We start from the raw sequence: 18,103 nt of genomic DNA, 5'->3' as shown, positions 1-18,103 counted from the left end.
ACCCGAGCACCTCCTCCTCGTCCCCCAAGGGCTCAACACAGAACTTTCATAAGAAGTGACCCATGCCAGAAAAGCAACTTAATCCTTCCTCATTCCTATTTATATTACACCAAAATACAACAGCTGAACACAGCCAACAACACAGTTTACCTGTAAGTATTCACTTTACAAGTTTAAAATTTAATTACTGTTATTTGTACTGAAATTAACTTGCCATTATTTAAAAGGAACCACATTTGCCCCTATGTTACAATAACAAACCAAGTTCCAAAGCCTCTTTGAGCTGTTTAGTGGTAAATGGGAGAATTAAGCACATTAATTTCTCCTGAGTTATTGGCTTTAAAAACTATTTTGAAAAGACACAGGTTCCCACCAAAAAGGCAGCTCGGGTTTGTTGGTTTAAAGTTTGAGGAACCCTTTGGGGATGGCTGTGTAAATAAGAGTCATTCCTGCCTCTTGGTTTGCACGAGCACAAGTGCTCGCCAAGCTAAAAACTTCATAATTCGCCAATGAGGTCACCAAATTACATTATGTTCTTTTCCCCTCTGTGTCTCTTTTAATTACATTGGAAAACAATTATACTTGTTGAGTTATTTAACTGTAGGCCTGTCAAGTTGCGTGTATACACAATTTAGAGATCAGGCAAAGGAATTAAATCTGGTAAATAAAGTCACTGCATGGCAAGAATAAATAAAGGTAAATGAAAACTCTGAAGATCTCTTTAAATTATACCATACGAACAGAGAAGTACCTCTTTTGAATATATATTTACATCTTTGGCTCATGCCTTAAGACACAGAAGGTAAAGAGTTGTCTTACAAATGTAATAACCAGTTTAAGACAGTTTTTGAAAAATAACAGAGTAACCTTTTATGGTAGCATCGTGTGTCTTTTACTATGAATACAAAAAGGCAAGTTTAAACAAATGACTAGAGGGATACAATTTCAGTCTCAGCTGTTCAAGCGTGACATTTTCATCCTTTAATTCATGGTTAAATCGTCTCCTCATTCCTGTGCCTGACTCTCTGATGGCTGTCCTGCACTGATGAAACTATTTCTTGCCCTTTGGATTCCTGAATCTATATGTGGTCATTTCCTGCTTAGGCCTTCCTCCCCCACTTCCTGTCTGTCTTCATTAAAGTCCTCTGAGAGCTTGGCACCCGAGGGGGACACACAAAGGTAGTGTTGTTCCCCGAGCCACTGGCTGTCACTGATAGCTGATTGGCAGGTGTTGCCGAGTTAAGGCGGGCACAGGCTGGATGAACCTCGACAGGACTGTTTGTTTAAGCAAAGATAGCTCTCTGAAAAACAAAGTGGAGATGACTCGAATACTCCAAGTTGAGACTCCCTACAGCTTCACTTGGCCAGAGGGCTGAGGTTCACAATGAGGTTGATGATGTGCATGTTTTGTGTGTGTGTGTGTATGTATATATATATATATATATATATATATATATATATATATATATATATATATATATATATATATATATATATATATATATATATATATATATAGGATTGAATTTTTGAAAAGAAGAACTAACAAGTACACACTCAAAGTGATCATATGTTTTGGAAAACCCCTGAGATAAAATTGGACAGCGTAGCAACAATACAAATACATAATCTGAGAGAGAGACAGTCTTGCAGTCCTCTAAATATCCCACAAAAGAACAGCTTTGATTTGGACTGTTAGGTATCCTAATATAAATACAGAATAGCCGCAATGCCCTTGACTTTATTTTAGTAGTCGAAAGAATTTCACGTGATTAACTTGTTTACTTAGTATACATCCTCTTTGTTTCACTTCCAGGGACTAGAATAGACTGGACCGAGGCCACGCGATAGTCTGTGGCAAGAATAGTTGCAGCTTAGCAGTAAGAAGTGCAACACCCTCTCTGGTCTTGACCCAGTTACCAAATGTGTGCATTCAGCAGCTGCAAGAAGATTTTCTAAAATAATCTCGCAAAGGTAAAACTGTGAAGCCCAAGCAGGTGAAGTGGTTATAGAAACTCAGAAGAATATTGTCTGATGTTGTCATTCAGAAACGTGAAAGAACTGAACTTGTAGATCTTCTGGCATGGGATTTTTTGGTTTTAAAGTTTATGTTGTTGATGGAACCAATTAGAACTCCAAAGATTGACAGCTTGGTTGTCAACTATTAAATTATCACTAACTATTTTTATAATTAGTTAAAGAAAAGTAAAACATTTCTAATTCCAGCCTCTTAAATGTGAGTAGTTTCTGCACTTCATCTTTGGCATTGGCCATAGACCAAACAATTAATTGATTAATCAAGGAAATAATTGGCAGACTACTTGTCAATGCAAATTATCATTACTTGCAGCCCTACAGCCAATAAGCATTGCAGGGATTGATCAACATCAGCATCAGTCTAAACTAGAATGTCAGGCAAAATGTGAAGCAGGCCGCCTTATGTTACAGAGCACACACCTCAGCCATCTGTCCAGGTCCACATAGGCACTCATGGTGACAGCACAGTTAAAATTCTGATCAAGTGGAGATAATAAAACACATTCACTTGCAAAGCCACTCGCCTTGCACCGTCACTTCCATATGTAATAATGTGATTGTTTTATGACTCTCGTACATTGCAGCCATTACTGTGTGTTTTCATTAACTGAGAATCCGGAGCAGAGGTGTCCCAGGTGTTCTGTGCACATGCTTTGCCGCTGCCATCATTGCCTCCTGTTGCATGGTGCACTGAGGCCCTTTTTTCTTTTTTCCATAGAGACCAGTGAGAAAGTGTTTGTTCCCTTGCTGCTGTCTGGCGTTCCCGTGGCGACCAATTGGGATGCGTAGCTTGGTGGCAGCAGCGTGTAAAAATAGAAAGCAATCAAGGCAGCAGGGCGTGAAGCAGATTCATACGACTCCCAACAGCGTTTTCTCTCCATTTATCTCTCCTGCCTCCTTTTCGTCCTCCCTCGCTCTCTTTCATTCTACCTCACACCCACAGGATTAGAGGTCTGCGCCACATATTAGGGAAGAGGGTTTTGCTGCTTTTGACAAAAGCCAGAAATAGCAGCATCTGGCCTGCTCTCCTAGCTGTGCCCCCCATCGTCTCTCCGTCTTCCCTCCCTGCAGTTCTCCCACGTCATAGCCCCACTTCAATATGTATAGCTGTATGTTGTACACATTGCAAAAGACCTATTTAATTATTGATCCGAGCTAAATAATTGAAACAGGTTGGCTATTGTGTAACAGGCAGTTTACATAACTTCAATACAGCTTTGTGCTATGGCTTTCAGTCAAAGGACCAGCTTATCTATTCTGCTTGTTTATTTGAGTGTGTAAGGCTGGCTGTGGGATTCAATATCCAACGGGTTGATGGGAAGTCTACATTATACATGCTGACCCAGTGAGTCACTGTCACTGTATCAAGACAGAGCCATGACTCAACAGTCAGAGACAAAAGCATTTACTTGTGTTCACATAACTGATTCCTTTACAATCACGTCCTTGCCTGGATTCAACCTCTGCTTTATATCCCTTGTGATAGATTATGTAATCTTTGTATAGTCTAAACTGTGCCACACACATTTCCAGACTAGTTAGGTAATTAATTAGATTTTATTAATGTCCTTTGTTTTGTTTTTTTCAATCTAATGTAACTTTTCACTTTAGCAAGAGACTCATTAGCCTTTATTATACTTTGAATATATAGGTATTGTGCAGGATTCACACCCTATAATACAATCTTACAATAAATTATCATAAATTAGATGGAAAATAAAGAACATAATAATCTTTGCAATAATAATACTCCTCACTATGTTCAGCTTTTAAAGACACAATATGTATTTTATCAGTAATTGTGGTAGTCTAACAATAATGACAACAAGCTCCCACAATCCCATGCTACTTCATGATGCAGTCAGACTGTCTTTGTTGTCATGGTTTTGACTGAGGGACCCCTAGCACCATAAATTGCTTAATTTGCATTTGAAAACAATTCAAACTTGGCTTTGTTTTGGTACTTAAGGATGGCAATCATCATGTGTGTAACAGCATGAGTGTGGTGGAGGGCATTCCTGGAAAATGGCTTCATGCTCAGTAAATCTACCCTGACTAAATGTGGTAGTTTTTGTCCTAAAATCCATCATTAATACTAGCTGAAAAGTTTAAAAGCAATATGTCTATTGTGAAGAATATTATGTCAGCATTTCTGTCAACACTGATGGACTGGATTTGTGAGTCTGGATCAGTTCAGGCCAAGCTGTGTGTGAGTGAGAGTTCGGACTGTGTATTTGGGTATCTCTGTTTTGCATTAGGAGGAGGGGGTGTGGGGAGCCTGAAACATCTGCCATGTTTTTGTGTTAGTTTAACTGTTGCTACTGTATCAGACTGTGGTCACCAGGGCGGCAGGTAGCGGACTATTTCACTTAGAGCCTGTGTGTTGCTCAACCTAATTTAACCCAGATGAGGTGGAAATGGGCCCAATCCTGACTCATTTAATTTATCTGAAACCTGCTCTGAATTTCAGTCAAACTGAAATTGTAACATGTCGAAGTGTGACAACATTGCTTACTTTTTATCTGATTTATAGTCTCTTTATTTCTCTTTGAGTTTCCTCTTACTTTATGGTGTTATGTTTTCTTTGATAAGATTCATTCAACTCAGGCAGCATTAAAGCATGCTGTCTGACAAATCTGAGAAAAATCTGTTCCTTATTTTTCTTTTTCAGCCTCTGAGCCCAACCTGAAGGTACGATCCAGACTGAAGCAGAAGGTAGCAGAGAGGAGGAGTAGCCCGATGCTCAAGAGAAGAGATGGAAACATCATGACCCCTTATAAGAAGAGAGCTCTGGAGCTTATGGGTATGTAATACTGCTGGCCATATGTTGAATGGTCTTATTTTCTCCCTGGTACAACATGTGCAGAAAATCGTCTACATCTTATTATTCGGTGTTCAAAGTGTTCTCTGAAAATAATACGGGCCTATAAATTAGTGTTATTATTGCAGAGCTGCATAACAATCAGCCATTTTGCAGAGCATATATTATGGTCATTACACTTTCATGCAAAAAAGACCATCGTAATCAGGCAACCATGACTGTACACATTAAACTGTTGTGAGGCTGCAGCTGTTATGCCAAGCCTGTGTGTGTGCAGAGTGTGAGCATGCATACGGTTTCTAACTCCTTGATGTTCCGTAGATTCTACGCCCACTAACAGTGCCCCTGGCTCCGGCCCCAGTTCTCCCATAGGGGCCTCCAGTGCCTTGGGGGCTGAAAATGGACCCTCCTCCCTGCCTACCACCACAAAAACTGAGGTATGTTTATAAATCATCAGCACTGCTATTGATTTGCCAAAAAAATGAAGCAGAAGTCCCACTGCTGTTGCTGTTGTGCATCAAAATCATTTGAATATTACAACTATAATTTTACATCAGGGTGCTAAATGCCTGTCTGCCGTTCTGCTTGCAGCTATAAAAACAGCCAGTTGTTCTCTGTCTGTTACACTCTGGTGAAAATGGCTCCCCACACCGACATTAAAGCGGCACAGCTTGACCCACATGTCTGATTACCCCAAGTTTGCTTGCGTAAAGACTACACATTAGTCAGGAAAATACATGGACTCTTTCAGTGTTAAAATACTGAAGAGAAACATTGCAAAAACAGTAAAAATATTTCTGTCCAACATTTTTCTTCCAGATGTGCTGTACAATCAGTTTTATGTCTTGCAAAAAAAAAAAAAGAAAACTTCCCTGGTTTGGCTGTAAGGTTGCTGTTGGCTTGTCATTGTATTTCTGTCACTGGCCTGGCGGCATGCCCGTTCTAAGTTGTTCTGAGGCGTTTCCCAATAGATTCATGGCTGAGTTACTGACCCGAGCTCCCCTTGGACCGAGCTCACAAAGCTGAACATTATAGAGGGTGGCAGATATGACACATCTCAGAACAATCTTAACAGAACAGCTGTGTTTTCCTTAACCGTCGCTGTTTACTCTCCCAGGGACCTCCAGCGACACAGAGCGGGGAGAGACGCCCTGACAGCGGCCTAAAGGTTGTGACTCAGGGAGACAGACGAACTGTGGAGTTTAATTGATATCCCAGGCACTGGTAGCCAAAGACATCCACATGCTAACAACATAAACACACAGGATTGCTATTGTATCGGCCCAAGCTGAGGCTCTCATGAAAGTCGCTGGTGGACTCTGGGGGTGCCTGTGGACCTCATGCCTGTTGCAATAGCAAGGCGTGTTTGTGCACCGTTACATTAGGTATCCTTTTTCAGAGGGAACAGGTCCCTCGGGTCAAATATGGGCCGGATATCCACATACAGGTCACTGAGTACTGGTAGGGGTTGGAAGGATAAACATGGCTGTTCCAAAACCACATGCTGGTCCGCTGCTCTGCTGGGTACAGGAAGTATGCCCCAGTGCTGATGTTCTCTGAGAGAGTAGCCTGAGGGTGGGGACGGGGGAATAAGAATAGGCAGCAGGCCGATTAAAGGCTGAAAAAATGAAGGTGGAGCTGTAGATTTAGAGGTTTTTAGTATTTTATAATAATGAATCGTCCTCACTGGTGCCATTCTATGATGCTACAGGAAAGTTCTGCTGCCCGCCAGTCCTTTATATCATCTATCATTAAATCTCACACCTTTCCGTTCAGCAAGGAGGGCTGTTGTTCGTCATAGTGCGTTAACGTTTATTCCACTGCACATGTTGCCTTTTGAAACTGTGCATAGTGGGATTTTTAAATCTGTCCCCTGCTCCTAAATCCGTCTGTCTTTGCTCTGCCCTTTGTGTTTGATGTAGAGATGGCCTTCACAGCCGAGGTTATTCCGACCTGAGGACTCTGTGTCGATGTTGAGCTTATACACATCTCCTTCCCTACCCAACATCTCCTTCGGGCTTTCAACTGCATCCTCACCCATTACTGTGAGTACATTTTTTTCAGATTCTTAGATAACCTGAGTGTTTCACATGAAGTTTTCTACTAAGTCTATGAATTTGAAAACCTGCTCTCAGTGGCTGTCTGGGTTCTCTGTTTGGCCACAGGTCACTGACCTGCGGCCCCAAATGATTTTATCACCCTTAGATAAATATTGTTCTGCAGTGTCCTGTGTCAGGCATGCCCTTATCTTCCCCTATTACCTCATTTATCACAGCTTTTTAAAAAAGGCCAAGTCCACTCAAGTACAACTCCTGATAACACAACATGTGATGCATCATCTTTTAGCTTTTAGCTCTCTGGCACATTCCACAGAGGACCATTGATGTTCTCTGATGTCAACATCTGATTTGTAACTACAGGACAAGAACTATTTTTATTCACAAAAAACAGTTGATATTATTGAATTTGGCTTGTTAAAGCATACAACTACAAATTAGTATGAATGACTACTATCTAAGGGCACAGCATGTGTAGTCCAAATTAAAGGATAAACATTACTTTATCCTCTTTGTTTCTTATCTCAGGCCGCAATGGGGTTAAAGGACAGAACGACAGAAATCAAGTATGGGCTGCCTGGGCACCTGCTGGGCCCTGTGCCCCTTCAGACAGGGCTTGAGTCTAAAGTGAGCCCCAGTCACCAGGCCCTCCTCCAGCACCTCCTCCAGAAGGAGCAGATGAGGCAGCAGAAGATGCTCTCCACTGGTAAGACTACATGCTACCTTATAAATTACATTTTAAAGTAAATTACAATATGACTTAAGGGAAAACCTCACCTTTTGATTTTTCTTTTCGTCAAGGCCAAGGCTGCATGTCATCACACCCTCAGTCCCCTCTGGCCATGAAGGATCGGCCCTCCAGCACTCGGCCTAAACTACCAAAACACCGACCCTTAAACAGGACCCAGTCCGCACCGCTGCCTCAGAACACACTGGCCCAACTTGTCATCCAGCAGCAACACCAGCACTTCCTGGAGAAACAGAAACAGTACCAGCAGCAGGTCCATATAAATAAGGTATTGTATTATGCATCAATATTCAAATCACAGGGGAGGATTTTGACTTTCATATTGCTTCTTGCAGCATTCTATATTCCTTCTTAGGTCTCGTGAGGTCTTATTTGACTGCAGGGAGTCTGATTTAATCGTTTTAAGTGCACAAATGCTGATCTATTTTTAGCCTTTTGTAAAAGCATCTGTGGTAGCTCGGGTTTACAGACCCGGGCTGTTGTCTGTTCCTCCCTGGAATCCTGGTGTTATTCCTGCGAAGCAAAGAACTTCTGCCTGACTTCAAATGGGGAAGAAATGCTTCCCCTGCACTAATTCTGTTATCATAGCTTAAGGCATCAGTGCTGTTCACATGCTAACTCTGTGAAATTCAATTCAGCTAAGTTCAAATGAAGGAAAAAGTGCCCAGAATACATTTTGTTCCTCTGTGGCAATATTTGTGTTTCTGTTAGCTGGCCGAGGTGACCCCACTATACACAGAGTGTAATTATTCTGGTGAGGGACGTGTGTGAGGTGGCAGACACTGTGAAAGGCAGCATTGTGTGAGCTCACATACTGATGTGTCCCAATGCTGGGCCCTGAAAGAGCCATGGGAACCATAGACCAACTCTTACCTAGAAGTAATAAAAGGTACAAAGCACCACAGGCACTTCTTGAGTTGTACAGTACGGACGTCCAGTTTTAGCAGTTCCTGTTTGAATTCCTCTTAAATCAACACAGACAGCTGCTGAAATGAGTTTTTAATATCAGCTGTAATTATGGATCATTTTATTGGAAGTGCTCTATGAGGTTCATTTAATTTGAGGAGAACTTTGGAATAACTGCGACATCTTGTCTTTTAACACGTGAACAGGCGCTACTCTGATCACTCAGGCCAATGAGATCACAAGTAAAGCCTCTTTAAGTGGAGGTTATAAATGGCCGTTAATCAGGGATGAGCCCTCAGTGTTTATTGGGAGGGATCTCCGAAACATTGCCCTAATTAATTTCCTAGCAGGGGCTTGTCTACGGTTGTTTTTAAAATGTCCTTCAGCGCCTGCAACAGTAGGGGGAGCTAATGGAAATTTACAAGAGATTAGGGATTTTCAGAGGAGGTATGAACAGTGTTTACTAATGCCAAGCTAAGGAGGCTAATTCTTATAGCTGAAGGGGTATTTATATAAGGCCTGCATTCTGCAGACAGTAATGGTGTCGGCTACCAGCCGGGAGGCGCATCTCAATCCTGCTCTTGGAGCCCTCTTGTGGCAGAGTAATCAAATCATGGCACAATTAGAGTTTAGTTGGTCTGATTTAGCAAAGCTGCGTGACACTCAGACATCCCTCTGCACAAAGCTCAGGTCAGGCTGGATCTCACAGGTCTCTGTTTCTGTTAAATATTCAACTTTTTTTTCCAGCTCTTACCCTCTTAAAATCTTTGTTGCAGCTTTTTTTTTCACCTGTTTCCATGATTGCAAATGTACAGCATTTTCATGCTTAGATTCTTTTGCTTAATACTTTGTGAAGAAATATACATAGATTTGGTAAAAATCCATGTATACATTGACAAGGGTTATAATGCAGTATGAAATGCCCATAAATTGGTGCCATTAGACTGCTCTTTGTGTCATATACTCTCTTGATAACACATTTAGGAATCCTATTCAGTAACATGCACACTACATGTTGTAATCTTGGTGCCACTGCTTGCACAACGTAGACACAATTTACAAGAGAAGACATTTGATTTACCAGAGGCGAGACTTTCTGAACTGTGTCTTATAAAAATACAGCGAGTGAGCGACGCTAATCTACTTACCTGGAGCACCAACCGCTATTGAATTTTATGAAGTAAAAAGGTTTTAACAATGGCTAATCTGCTTCCACTCCTAAACCTCCTAAAATGAAGCGTACCAAAGCTACTTGCCAGTTTCAGTCTTTGTCACATTAGGAATGTTACAGTAGTTTTGTTATGTGTAGAAGCAGATAGTTGTTAGCAGTTGTCAGTACAAAATAGCATTTAATACATGAACATCCAGCAAAATATGAATGCAAGTTTGTTTACCAAGTCTTACATTTTTTTTATTCTCACTTTATCTTGCAAACTAAAGTGTCGGGCTGGATAATTAATGTGAAAATGCTCAGAATAAATGTGTTTGTGTAGCCTCAATTGTCCATTGCACAATAAAGCCTGCCAGTTTCCCTCCAATTTTGAGTTCTCAATTTATAATTTATGAATGGGACAGCCTGAAAACTGACCAATAAAAGCTAAGTTTGAATGGATATGAAACATTTGTGGGTTATTTATAGAGTTTATGTTACACAGAGACTGTTAAGAGTTTGATTTGATTGATTTCTTTTTAAAAACGTTTTTATTAAATTACCATCAATAGGCAGAATAAGACTGTACAGTTAATAAAGTAAAACAAATCCCCCTGCTGCTCTTTGGATGTATGTGCATGCTCATTGTTGTTTATGTCGCACAAACCTCAAATGGACGTTCTTTTTGCTTTGCTCTGAGAGAAGTTTAACTGTTAAAGAGGATGTGATCATTAATGTGGAGCCAATGTGTTTTGCAGCTGTTGTCCAAGTCCATTGAGCAGTTACGTCAGCCCAACGCACACCTGCAGGAGTCGGAGGAAGAGCAGGAGGAGCAGCAGCACAGAGAGCAGATGGAGAGCATGCAGGAGGACAGGCTGCCCCCTGGAGGAGTCATCCGGAAGCACACGCTGAGCAGTAGCAGCAGCAGTGGCTCGAGCACCGAGCTCCCAGACGCTCACTACGGGGTCATCAAGGTCAAAGAGGAGCCGGCTGATAGCGAGGATGAGGCCCTGACCAATCAGAGCTTAGAGTCAGAGCAGAGCACCTATCTTCACCAGGTCAAAGGAAGACTGGTGATAAGAGCCATGATATGAGAGAGGTGGACGATGAGATCACACACTTGCAACATTCGCAGATAAACAAGTCTCTACAGCATCCACACCCCCGCAGTTTACACACACACACGCAGACACACACACACACACACACACGGCAGCCATTGCACAGTAGGCCAGCTCTCCCTGTCGCGACATACGACCCCCTTTTCCTTCAGCTGCAGCCTGCGCTCGTCCCACACTCTAAGACTCTCTGTTTGTGATCTTTGTGTAGTGATCTCTGTAAAATATGTACGTTTCACTTTTGTGTATATAATACGAGGACGATTTAGACCATTCTTTTCAAGAGCTGCTTTGGTCGTCTCGAGTCCGCTCAACTGACAAAAAGCTGTCTGTACATAAACTGTGGATTTAGCATCAAAGATGATTTCTAGAGGGAAGATCGAACAGGTGTACAGCCTCGGAGAGCCAACTTGTGTTCCCCATAGTGTACATTTTTTGCCATGAAACATTTGACTGCTCTTCTGTCCACTTCAGCTATGAGAAGTGTCAAAAAGTCCTCACAGTGAGTTCAAGAATTTAAAACACTACACGCTCCACTGTTCTCACAAATCTGTGATGATGTTAAGTGGTCTCCGAACTGAAATAATAATGAACATCTGTCTTATAGAGAATGTATGCTTAAATCCTAACAGAGGACGCTCCCTGAGGGCAGACGAGGAGTGATATTGCCATTGGAATATGGTTCGCTGCTCATATTGCAATTTGAAGGATAAAGCACTAAATCCTTGCTTGGGTGTGCAGGCATCTCCCAACACACCCCGAGTCTCCATGTCTCCCTCTCTCTCGCTCTCGGAGCAGTCCCAGAGCCAGGGCCCTGTGTTAAGCCGAGCTCTCCTCCCTCTCTCCCTCTGGGTCCAAATCAAAGCTCGGCGGGTTCCTGCCCAGCTTTCAGCAGAGGAGTCAGACAGAGAGAAAGAGAGAGAGGGCCGGGCAGGAAATGCCTTCTAGAAGCCAGGACTCTGAGTGATTCATGTGTGCAGGAATGTTGAGCGAGGAGAACCTAGGGTTGGAGGAGTCCAAGGGGCCAAGCTTGAGAATTGATTTACTGTCAAGGCGAATTACAAAGTGAGTGGGGATATGGTTAAGGGAGTCCCTTTTAAAGGGATTCGCTTCCTTCGTATTCCCTAGTGGCATGCTTACCTCAACACGCAGGTTTGATGTTACTTCAAAAAAAAAAAAACCTGGATAGGACCTTGCTTCTTCTTCTTTTTTTTTCTTCTCGAGCCTGTTTTCCCCTGAAAGTGCCCATTGCGACATGTATAGTCTGTCTTAAAGTGATCACTCAAATGTATTGCATAGCCGTAATCCTTCCTGTTTCATTTGTACCGTCAACTAAATGTAAAGAAAAAACAAAACAAAACAAAAAAAAATAGTATGAGGTTCTGTGTTTGGATTCATGTGAAAATCAAAACTGTCTGTCTTATACTGTACATTCAGATTGTCTCATGTTTTTAGTGCAAGTAAACACAATCAGAACAATGTGAGTCTTGTTGTCTTGCTCCTTTGATTTGGTTGTAACGAGAACCCCTTTGCTGCCAGCGGGGGGTTGGGGGTTCGGGGGGTGGAGGCGGGGCTTTGGAGGTCCTGTGGTCTGTTCATAGAAGTTTGCATTTCTTCTCTTTTTTGCCTTGTGTGATAAACCTTTCTTTTTTAAAATAAAGTTCATTTACCTCTGATGTTTTTGCATCTCGCACATTATTCATATCGAAAGAAAGAAACTACTGTTAAGTCCTAGTTTTATATTTCCATGCACAGATTACATCCTTCCTAATTTTGACATCATTAGCTCAAAATGGACGGCCTAAATCATTAGCCCAGCCTGCTTTTCCCACACTGGGTCCTATAACCCGGCTCTTTATTTTCAGGGGATCTTTGTAGCCCTTTAAAGGGAGCTTAAGAAGCTTTCAAAACATTTCTTTGATGTGAGCGAGCAAGGCTTCTTGTGGCAGTATTAAAGCAGTCAAGATAAGGTGAGCTGCGAGAGGGTGATATATTACTTTTGCAGGTCCTTTCAAACCAAGCTTAAGCAATTTCACAGCAAGCTTAGTTCGTGGGACTGGCCCGATACGCTATACACGCAATGATGAGACTGGAAAAATTCAGTCGTATTCCCTCTGCAAACACTGCTCTGAGAACATCGTGACAAACACAGCCAAGTTTATTAAACATCACTTGCCTCTCGTTGTACATAATGGTTAAAATAAGACCTTAGATGGATTGTGTTTTATATAAAACCATACATTTTTTAATGAATCTTTCATGAGAGCTGCTGAAGTATTTTCACAAAGGTGTAGAGTTACTCCACATTAGGAAGTATTTGAGTTAAATTAGACACTGACTCTTTCTTAAGTAGATTCCATCTGTCTTGGGCTTCAGGCCCTTGTGATTTTAAATGAGCTGTTACAAAGGCAGAAAAAATAACGAAGCCCGAATCCATCTGCGCTGCCCCTCCCCAGCTGCCCACAGAGCCAGTTGTAAAAGCAAACAAGCATTTTTAAAGGTGCAAGGAAGTAGGGACGACATAAGCCTACCTATTACCTCTAACTGGATTAGACTCTAAGTGAGGCCTGAACTTTTATCACCTGCAGCGCTATAAAAGCTCAGCATTTAGATGCAGTGTGCACAAACATGCCAGACTGTGTGACAGATGATGGTAATGATGCCTTTTCAGAGTCTTAAATCTCAAGGCCTCATCTCAGATGATTTTATTGCTGATGCATGAGGGTCAACAAGAAAACACATTGGTGCCTGCCAGACCACGAGGTGATGTTTTGAGGTGCAGCCAGAATAAAATGCACCCGGAGCTTGACAGGTTCAGGAATGGAAGTAAACTGATTATGATTAATTACTGAGTTGCAGAGAATGGGTAAGATTAAATAAGTGTATACTCCTTCCTGCTCCTTTTCAGGTATGTCAGTGCTTGTCAACGGAATATACTTGTGTCTCATGTCAGTGTTCTGTTGATGATTGTTTTCATACTTCAGAATGTAAATAAGTAGCTCCAAGCTAATGAAATAAGCCGAAATGTTTAAAATTCAATCAGGATTTTAGTCTCCCTTCGGATTGTTGTACATAACTGCCACTATTGTAATGAACTAGAACCAACCACTGCTATCCATTGATTGAAAAGGAGCAGGGCCAAGAGTTGAATAACAGAGATTTAAAGCAGCTACAAGGAACTTTTCTTCGGTGTTGATTCTGGTGGCCCCTGTGGTCACGAGCGGTTTGAGCACCACTGCCTCCCGTGGTAGAGATCTTGATCTTGCTAGCGTCTGCATTTGTTTTGGAAGCGCGTGAAAGAAGGACTCGACATGCTTTTTCTTTTTTAAACACAGCTGTTTGCAGGCTGAATATGGTGACGAGTCGATGCCTCTTTTTGCTGCTATTTGAGATTAAAAAACTGTATTGTGATGATTGCAAAACAGAGTCAGCTTTGTCCTTGTGCTGTTCATACAGTATGCCTTTGTGAGCCAGATTCAGCTGCTCAGTGACAGTGATTTTTGGGAGAGAGCTAAAGTTTGCTTGTTTTGTTGTGATCTCGCAGTGAATCCAATAAGGTGACAGGAATTAAGAATAACTAACCTAGAAAAGAAATAGCCAGTCTTCCGCTGATGATCATGTTTGTTTATGTAGGTCATGCAGAGATCTCTGTATTATATTGCGACTGTTTCAGAACTTGTTAAAAACTCCATATAGAACGTTTCAGGGAAATAACCAAATGTTCTGTTCTCATAGCCATTTTCCTCGGGCAGCTATTATGCACTATTATAGTACTTTTCTGTATTTTCTGAGAGAACATCCTGACCCCTTCTTATTGCAGGTTATTACATAAATTCATACAATGCCTTGTGGGCTATAAAGATGGTTATTCAGAGGCTCTATAGTGTTTGGAGCTGATGAAGGAGGTTACGTCTGATCCACGGTCGCCGTACAGTTTGTACAGAGACCACATTAGCCTGAACGGACAGTGATGGTCAGAGGTGATACATTGTGGTCTGTTCATTGTGATCGGACTGATGGGATCATTGACATGCTTGAGGAGATTACAAAAGAAAAAAAACTCTCTGGTTATTAATTATCCACATTAACACACCAGAGCTCCTCGGTGCAAATACAGCTCACGTGATAATCACACAACACTGCTGCTATTCAGCTGATCACCAATGTAAACATAATCAAGAGCTGGATCAATCACCTGCTTCCAGTGGAGGTCAGTATACGTCTAGACTAATTCAGATCTAAGTCTAGAAGAAGTATAGATTTCAGTATAATTCAGATCTACCCAAGAATCTATTTAAAGTGCATCCTTCCTCAGCAAACAGGTGTTTCATTTCTTTTTCAAATTACCATGAATTTAGTGACATAGACTTACTGATTTATCTGGTTGTGGATTATCTGATAGGGACAGACACAACATACATAAACAAACTGAATCAGCTCTCAGATGCAAGATGCAAGTGTTAGCATATCTATCCCCAGCAGTGCAAGATCTGGAATTAACCCCCTGAAACACCATGCATCCTGAAAAGGCAAATCACTTTGGAGAATCACCAGTATTACCGCATGCTCAAGGTGTGTGTCACGCTGTCAAAAGTTAGACAGGACACACCTAAGTTGTGTGAATTTTGGTGATGGGCTGTTGCAGGTTGCGTTTACTCAGAGAGACACTCATGGACTTGCTACACAGGTGCAAATGGAAACACACACCTAAAGGCATTGAAAATGGTTCCCATGTGACTCTCTAACAGATGAAGGAGTGAGCAGACTAGAGACTGTGGAGGAGCACAGGTAGAGGAAGCAGCGATCCAACCTGTCCCCTGAAGTTAGTGCTTTTTCTTTCTTGGAGGCACACTCAAATGTTTACTCGTTAAGGTGATTCTACTACACGTGCAGAGTAAATGTGTAGGTAATGATGTGAGGCTAACTTAGTTAGGCGCCCTAACAACGGCTTAATCTTCCCCAGACTAGTATTCACATGTGCAGAGTTTGTAACAGAAGTGCCGAGTTATCACAGAAAGAACTGCAGGATGAGCTCCCCCAGCAGACCTGCAGATGAAACCACGCATGGTAATGGAGTTAATCTGCTGAAGTGAGTGATCCTTCTGATCGAGCACAGCAAAAGTTTCCCGGTGGACACCGAACAGCTGTAAATTTGGCTTTTTCTGGGGTCTCGAATCGATAGATGTCAGCTCATGACACTCCCGGGTTAGTACGTGCCATTAAAAACATGCCCTTGGTGAGTTAATCATGCACACCTTTGTTGATGACACGGCTCAGCTGGAGGACCTGCACCTGCGTTCTCTTCAGCTCGTTGCTCTGGACTCAACTCACAGATCAGGATCCTGAGAGGGAGTCCTGCAGGCACAAGTAAGCAGGCACAGAGGAGGCGTGCATGGTCAGTAAAGTACAGTAGAATGTTAAGTCTCTTCTTCTTCTTCCTCTTCTTCTTCTTTGTTGTAAATTTCCACACACGAGGAATTTGCCATGGTGCTGTTGCGCATAACCCTAACATACTAAGCAGAAAATAGAATGAAAGACAAAAAGCAGACACTGCAAGTCTAGAAGCAGAAAAGAAAACAGATCATTGACAATATAATACGAACAAACATGTGTATAAATATGTGTGCAGGGAATGCACCAGAGAACGTGCAAAAGTTCACAGAATGCATAATTGGAATATTTGAAATGCATAAGATAGTGATCCATATAGATAGATTTATGTACACATTGAGTCAGGCAGCGTGCACACCTGGCCTTGTATCATCTCAGTCAGAATGTGTGTTGATGTTGAGGGAGCTAAATACCATAAGTGTGTGACTTTTGCTGGTAAAAATGAGTTTGGTTTTTCATAATTCTTCTTACAGTTACAATTCCACATAATGCACACAAATACGTTTGCCTTATAAGTTAAACGAGGCACTCATTTGTAAAAATGATCCCGCTACTATTTTTTTTAACTCTGCCCACCAAAGTTGAAGATGACAGAGCACTAAAACAGCGCTTAAAGGACATTTTCCAGCTTTCTTGTGTGCATGTCAAGATTTGTATGAATCTGGCATCTGGTGGAACAACGTGGTGTTTTTCTTTCCATGTGCTCTTAACCATGCTCGAGGTGCAGGACAGTGCAGCGCTGGCAGCAAACGGAGGAGACCGTTTTGTGTGCTGGTGTGAAAAAAGTTCACCTCAAAAAACGAAAGGAGGGGGGGGAAGGGACTGATGTCAGACGTGTGTGCGGTCATCTCGTTTCTGTTGGATTCTCTGCAGCATGTGATGTCTGTGGGGCCAAGATTTCTCCCTTTGATGGCCTGTGCGCCTGTCGTTTGACATTAAATCAGTTACTTTAAGAGATTGATATATGTAAAACTGGATTTCGAAACAAAACATTGTTTATTCAGTCAGCATTTTAAAAAATGTAATACACTGTACACATTATTACTGTGATTTGACTGGCTAGTGACTGCAGTAGATTTACAGAGGTATAATTATTTTACAGCAGTAATGAAAAACCACAGCAATGGATTGTGCTTCCACAGTGACCCACAGTAAAGACACAATCTGATGTACAGTTACATTATGATTATATAATGAGCATTTGCAGATATAATAAAACACACATTTACTGTAAATTCACTGTAATATTACAGCAATGTAGCCTATGTTTCCATGTTAACCTATTAGCATGTTAGCATGTATGCCTTGTTGAACCACTTGTTGGCCTGTTAGTCCGTTGTAAGTATGCTAGCATGTTAGCCTGTTAACATGTGTTTGTTGTTATTAGCACGTATGCCTTGTTGGAAAACTTGTAGGCCTGCTATCTTTTAGCCTGTGTTCCTTGTCGAACCACTTGAAGGCCTGTTAGTCTGTTGGAGGTATGTTAGCAACATGAGATGAAATATGTTGTTGCTGTTAGCATGTGTGCCTTGTTGAACCACGTGTAGGCCAGTTAGCTTGTTAGAAGCACGTGTGCCTTGTTGAATGATTTGTAGGCCTGTTATTAACCTGTTGGCATGTTAGACAGCATTTAGCTTTTTAACATGTCAACATGTTTACCATGCTGTAAAACTATAATATTACTGTATGGTGCTGTTCTCGAATTACAGTATTTCCTTGTCACGTGCAATTTTGGATCCGCTTGGATTTAAATTCACAGCAGCTTACTGTACTATCCCAAATAATTACCTGTCATGCATTGTAAAAGTATCACAAAAGCATAATCACAGCAGCTTATTCTGAGAATTTTATGTGAAAACCTGGTGTTTGTTAACA

The 18,103-nt window shown here is 41.7% G+C and overlaps 1 protein-coding gene across 6 annotated transcripts in view; it reads left to right on the top strand.

Annotated features, from left to right (window-relative positions):
• hdac9b (histone deacetylase 9b) overlaps window positions 1–12,316 on the top strand; it is a 38,829-nt gene extending 26,513 nt beyond the window's left edge. For all 6 annotated transcript variants that reach the window (XM_037075670.1, XM_037075668.1, XM_037075667.1 and 3 more), the window contains 6 exons: window positions 4,709–4,840; window positions 5,180–5,295; window positions 6,781–6,903; window positions 7,444–7,621; window positions 7,717–7,931; window positions 10,478–12,316. In XM_037075670.1, coding sequence (XP_036931565.1) covers window positions 4,709–4,840; window positions 5,180–5,295; window positions 6,781–6,903; window positions 7,444–7,621; window positions 7,717–7,931; window positions 10,478–10,813 — 1,100 coding nt within the window. In that variant the 3' untranslated portion in view covers window positions 10,814–12,316. The remainder of the gene's footprint in view (window positions 1–4,708; window positions 4,841–5,179; window positions 5,296–6,780; window positions 6,904–7,443; window positions 7,622–7,716; window positions 7,932–10,477) is intronic.
• The last annotated feature ends 5,787 nt before the right edge of the window (window positions 12,317–18,103 follow it).

Source organism: Acanthopagrus latus, chromosome 17, assembly GCF_904848185.1.
Source record: "Acanthopagrus latus isolate v.2019 chromosome 17, fAcaLat1.1, whole genome shotgun sequence".
NCBI lineage: Eukaryota > Metazoa > Chordata > Actinopteri > Spariformes > Sparidae > Acanthopagrus > Acanthopagrus latus.
This window is presented reverse-complemented; position numbering and strand designations above follow the sequence as displayed.